At 48.6% G+C, this 6,000-nt stretch overlaps 1 protein-coding gene across 1 annotated transcript; it reads right to left on the bottom strand.

Annotated features, from left to right (window-relative positions):
* Positions 1 to 1,327: 1,327 nt before the first annotated feature.
* Positions 1,328 to 2,293, bottom strand: LOC132240898 (olfactory receptor 52W1). The gene has a single exon (XM_059708733.1). It carries the CDS (start codon positions 2,288 to 2,290, stop codon positions 1,328 to 1,330), a length of 963 nt encoding a protein of 320 aa, XP_059564716.1. The 5' UTR covers positions 2,291 to 2,293.
* Positions 2,294 to 6,000: the final 3,707 nt, after the last annotated feature.

Here is a 6,000-nt window from a genome sequence, read left to right as displayed (position 1 = left end):
TCTCCAGTTCCTTGAAATGAGGCCCGATGAGACCCCATGTGGCCCTGTAGATGGCATCCACCTGCCTTTTCAGCCATATGGCCTCCTGTGCAGTGTCCCATGGTGTGTGGTCCAGCTATCTGCTCTGGTCTGCATCCCACCTGGATCAGGTCTTCATGGCTAACTCCAATATTTGTGGTTATGATAGTTTTCCTGGAGCGCTTTGGTCTGCTTGTGCAGCCTGCAGCTTTCTATGACCTCATAACAGTGACTCCCTGACTTATGTCTGAGATTATACTCATTCTGGACTCCATGCTGGTATGAGAGACATTTTGTGCAATATCCCTCCTAATGTGGAGTGCAAAGTGAATCCGCTGTTGGGCAACACCATGGCACAACCTGTTAGTATCTCTTCTCTGTAGCCACAGCTATGTGAAATATTCCTGTTTCATCATATTGCGCCAACATCATCTGCTTCTGATGATGTTGGCCAAGACAAATAGGGTTGTTGATGAGGCTTTTACTTGGGAATTTTACATTCTTGGCTGAGGATGTGCAAAAGGGCAGATTGGTAAGAGATCATAGGGATTCTGGACTCCAGGCAAGCAGGCAACATAATTACAATGGCTTTCTGGGATATAAAAATTTATTTCAGTTGGACTCCTGACCCATGAGGCTGCAACCCTTGGGAGAGATCTTCTAGCCATTAACTCTTAAGACTTTGGCAATGGAGTGTGTGGTCCTGGAGTGGGGAGATAGTGATTACACAGGAGACCAAGAGGATTCTCTGAACTGGGAATATCTTAAAGATCAGTGTCCTGGTGAAACTGGGACCCCAGGACACATTATCTAGGTTCTCAGAAGGTGGGGGGATAAACCTGTATGGCTCTGGCTAAAACAGAATCTGACCCCAGAAATAGGGCTGTGATCCCAGACAAGAACTAGTCTCCAGAGGCACTGTCCCTCTTCTCAGACACCTAGATTCAGGATCTGCAGAGGAGCTATTGTGAGGCGAACAGGGGCAGACTTAAGTTAAAATGATGGGGAGAGGCAAGGAGGGGAGTTTTCTTTAAATCTTGTGTGCTAGGATCCCATGATAATTTCATCTTATTTTCCTTGCATGGTAACACACTGGCCTGACTCCTGCCTCCCCACAAGCAGGGTATGTGGCTAGGCCTAACTACACATTCCAATGGTGCCCAAGTAGCGGCTTCCCAGCAAACGCCTGTTGAGTGGGTATGAGAGTCATGCAGATAATGAGGCCAGTGGCATAGTTCGTCCTTCCAGACTCCAGATTTTTTGAATGTCCCCCAGCGCCACCTCTAGGCTTCGTTGTTTTCAGTGCCCATCAGAACTGGCTTTTTCTGAATGTGAAGGTTTCCAGGAGCCGGTCCCGGATCTGCTTGGTGCGGGCCCCATAGATGAGAGGGTTGAGGGCAGGTGGCAGCAGCAAGTAGATGTTAGAGAGAAGGATGTGTACGGGCTTGGGGACAGTGAGACGACCAAAGCGGTGTGTGAGGTAGGAGAAGAGACCAGGCACATAGAAAGCCAGAATGACACAGATGTGGGAACTACACGTGCCAAAGGCCTTAGCACGGGCCTCCTTGGTAGGCAGTCGCAGCACCGTGTGGGCAATGAGCCCATAAGAGCCAGTGATGCCCAGGATATCTACACCCGACACGGCCAGTGAGAGCGCTAGCCCATACAAATTGTTGGCCCGTGTGTTACCCACCACCAGCTCCACCACCGCCATGTGAGCACAGTAGGCATGCTCTATGGTCTTGGCTTGGAAGTGTTCAAATCGTGCCACCAACAGAGGGAAAGGCACAACAATAGCCACAGCTTTTAGTGCCAGTGCCAGGGCTGCGTATCCCACACGAGCTTTGGTGACAAGGATAGAGTAGTGCAGTGGACTCCCTACTGCCACGGCGCGATCACAGGCCATGGCCAGGAGTACACCAGATTCCATGGCAGTCAGTGCGTGGACAAAGAACATCTGGACCAGGCAGGCAGCATATGGCAGGGGGCGGGGCCCGAGCCACATCACAGCCAGCAACCCTGGGCCTACGGATGTGGCTAAGCCCAGGTCTGTGGCTGCCAGGGTGGCCAGGAGGAGAAACATGGGCTGGTGCAGTGTGGAATCTACCTGCACCACTGCCAGCATTGTTCCATTGCCCAGCAGGGCCAGCAGATACATGGGCCCAAAGACCAGTGTCAGCCAGGCCTGGGTCCCTCCTAGGCCTGGGATGCCAGTCAGTAGGAAGAAGGCTGGGCGTGAGAAGGTGGAGTTGGGCTGTGGAACTTCTGCCATCCTGTGTGGGGTAAAGCTTTAGGGCTCATGGGGGCATGACTCCTGAGAAGGGAAGGACAAACGGAGGAATTTTTGGGGGTGCCACAGTGGCACAGACCTATCCATAGAGTATGTAAAGGGTAGTACAGGGCTGGGAAGATCACAGGGTTTTTATCTTTAGTTGGGGATTTGAATGGATAATCAAGACCATAACCCTAGCTAGGATGGGAGAATCCTTTGCACTTGAAAGCTCATGAGGGTAGGGAGAGAGAGGGGACAGTGGCCGTGAGGAAGGGCGTGGTCACTGCTATAGTGGCTGGTACAGTCAGAGCCCTTCAGTGGGAGGTCAGCTGAGAGTGGAGCTGAGATGTATGTTTTTCTCCCTCAGGGTCCAAATAGAGTCAGTGTCAGTGTCTGGTGATGGGGAGAAAGCCAACACTGGGTGGGGATCAGGCCTTAGGCCGGTTCTGTCCCTGACTGTGTATCCTCAGGAACAACTCCTGGGCCTCAGGTTCCTCATATTTACAATGGGGGTGCACTTAAGCATCGCTCAGCTTTAACATGCTGGGCAGTTACCCTCCGAGAAGAAAAGGGGAGAGTTAAAAGAGAAAGGGAGAAACAGGAAGAGGAGGTAGGTGGAACCTGGAGTGAAGGTGGAAGCCTGTGTGACAGGAGAAAACTGGTAGGTTTTTGGGGTGTGGGGTGCTTACGTTTCCTTTAACTCGATGCTGAAATGGTGAACTTGAACACTGGCCGAAGAGTTGAAGTTGGGCCTGGGATGCAATGAAGAAAGGGAGAAATGGCAGCGAAAAAGGAACTTCGCTCTTTTCCTTCTTTACAATCCAGAAGAGGTCCCACTAGAGTCTCATTCCTGATGTGCCAGAGGGAGAGGTGACAGGGAGGAAATGGCAGTTAACTCAGAGGAGCAGCCATGCGAGATAGAAGCATCCTTGGTGCTGAAGGAGTCAGGGTGAGCAGAACTGATTCCTCCAGAGTCTAGCCCACGGCGGAAGCTTGTACCTCTTGGATGAATAAATGGAGGAAGAAAACAACAGAAGACTTGACTGGGGAGGGATCCTGAGCGTGGTGTGTTGGCAGCTGTTCTTTGCCTTGACCAGTGCCTACCAGGCCCTTTATGTGGCTGCTACACCTGCTTCCCTCAGGCCCTACCCCTCCCACCTGTGCCACATTAACTCTTCCCTGCTCCATCTTTGCTCATTGCTGATAGGTCTGGTAACCCAGGAAGTAGAGTAAGAAGGCAGAGGATAGGGCAACAAAGAAAGAGACTAACTTAGGGGAGTAGGAAGATCTGGGAAAGAGGACTACTTCCCCTGGGAGGTCTTTGCTGCAGAGAAGACCTTGCTTTATTTTTTTAATAGCATCCCCTTTATTATAATTACTTGTCTCTCCTTTTCCCCCTAGACTGAAAGAGTTAGAGTCAGTATTTCTTATTAGCCCCAGTACCTCCGTTATGCATCACAGTACCTGGCATGCAGTTGTCTATGAATAAATATTTATAGCTTTTAATTGTGGGGCAGAAGTGCTGGCCCAAACAGTGTTTGCTGACTAACAGTGTTTGCTGTAGGGCTCCTACAGCTTCGGGAGCCTTAGGTATCCATGGAGACAAGAAAGAATTAATTGCCATCAACCACATCCACTGAGTATGATTCCTTTTGTTATAATGAAACATATCCTAAATATCACCACAATATGCAAGATAATGCAATAAAAACACAGGGCTTACAGAAAAAATGGGAGGAGGGGCACAACATTTGCAAACTTTGTCAGTGACATATTTAAAAAGGGTAGGAACTGCCCAGCTGGTGTGGCTCAGTGGTTGAGTATCAACTCAGGAACCAGGTTGTTGGTTCGATTCCTGATCAGGGCACATGCCCGGGTTGCAGGCTTGATCCCCAGTGGGGGCCGTGCAGGAAGGAGGTAGCCAATCAATGACTTCTTCTCTCATTGATATTCCTATCTCTCTGTCCCTCTCCCTTCACTTTTCTCTAAAAATTAATAAAAATATATTAAAAATAAAAAGGATAGGAACCAACAAAAATGGTAGCACTTGTTAAATGATTACAAAGTACATACTAGCACATGCACCAATAAATATGACACTTCACCTTGAAAAAGACTTGGAATTTTCCTTGTGGAAGTGAGTGTTGGAAGTAGCTTGTGAATTATTGTGAAGAGGTGGGAGACACTAATATGAAATCAGGTGAGATGCTGTAACACCAGATGTGGACAGGTGTGGTGAACTGAGGCAGCTGATGAATGTTTGCGTATGTGCATGTGTGCTCATTGCATTTTCCTATGCAGTTTGGTTCAGCTGGGTGCAGTTTTCCATGTGCATCTAGTTTCTTGCAAATGAAATCACACATAAGTAAACAGAATATTCACATTATGCTCAGTTCCCTAATACACCAATTGGTTGGACCAAATCTGCATTTTCAAAACCAGCTTTATAGCAGAACTGATTGAATCTCTTTTGGACCTGGCCCTGTGCCTCGTGGTGAGTATACAGTGGCAATAACAAGACCCTGCTGCCCTGCAGGACCTCATGATCTAGTGGACACAGTGATGCCCACAGTTGGCAGAGAACAATTAAAGTAACTGTGTTAGCTCAGGTCAGTACCAGGCATGGTGGGAGCACAGAGAAAGCCTCGCCCCTTCTTGGAGGAGTCAGGGAAGTCTTCTCTGAATGACAGTGATGCCTATAGTCCTCGGGAGTGTCCTCTGTGCGGTTCCTGCTCTAGTACAACATGCATTTGCAGTAGGTACAATGATTTCCCCCATCTTTGTACAGACAAAGAACCAAGGCACAAAGAGATAAAGTAACATGCCCAAGGTCACACAGCTAGTAATTAGCAGGATACTAGCTCAGTGTGGCTCTCACATCCCTGCTCTTGGCCACTGCTTCGAACATTTCCACTGAGATTTAGCACATGAATAGTGTTCTAGGAGGAGTAGTTCAGAGACAGATTGGCAGGTGGTCTGGGATGCTGAATGGGGAGATGTAGACAGAGCTGCAATGACCTGTTAGTCAATGGGGAGGGAGGAGAGGAGCTTTTGGGAGGTGGGAGCAGTGGGTTGAGAGCCATAAAGGAGAGGGTTGGGAAAAAGTGCCTTTGAATGCCATTATATTCAAACGACCTCAGGAGAATACTAACAGGATTTTGGCTGACGTGTGCCTATCCTGGGCACTGTTTGTACAAAGATGGTTCATAAGATAAATCACAGACCCCTTAAATCTAACAAAAATGAATTAAGTTCCTGCAAATTGGATGTATTCTGTGTTTCTCATTGCCTAGTAGTCCAGGAGGTACTGGGGGATATCATTGACGTTGTCTCTAGGAAAGTTTCTTTGTTGGTCTCCTAGGCTCCAGCCCAACATTATAGAGGTTTCTAAACACATGTTGAGGAGCACGTGGCTGGTCTTTCCCTGTGACATTGGCCATTAGAAGAAGGTATTTGACAATATACCTGTGGCTTTGGGGGACTTTATGCCAGAGCCTGCTCCCCAGAGGTGAGTTCCAGCCCTTTGTGAGGAGTGGAGGTAGAATGGGAGGAGGAGAGAAGGCTCATTGGGTCACTCAGTTGCTCCCTACTGGCATGGGATAGGAGACTCCTCTATTTTTGGGAAGTGACCCTGATTTTCTCACTGCTTTGACGAATACAGCTACTACCACCAACACCTGTGTCCATGTGGGCCTATGGTTTCCTGCTTA

This window comes from Myotis daubentonii, chromosome 9 (genome assembly GCF_963259705.1).
Source record: "Myotis daubentonii chromosome 9, mMyoDau2.1, whole genome shotgun sequence".
NCBI classification, from domain to species: Eukaryota; Metazoa; Chordata; class Mammalia; order Chiroptera; family Vespertilionidae; genus Myotis; species Myotis daubentonii.
The sequence above is the reverse complement of the archived record's forward strand: the minus strand, read 5'-3'. Positions and strand labels throughout refer to the sequence as shown.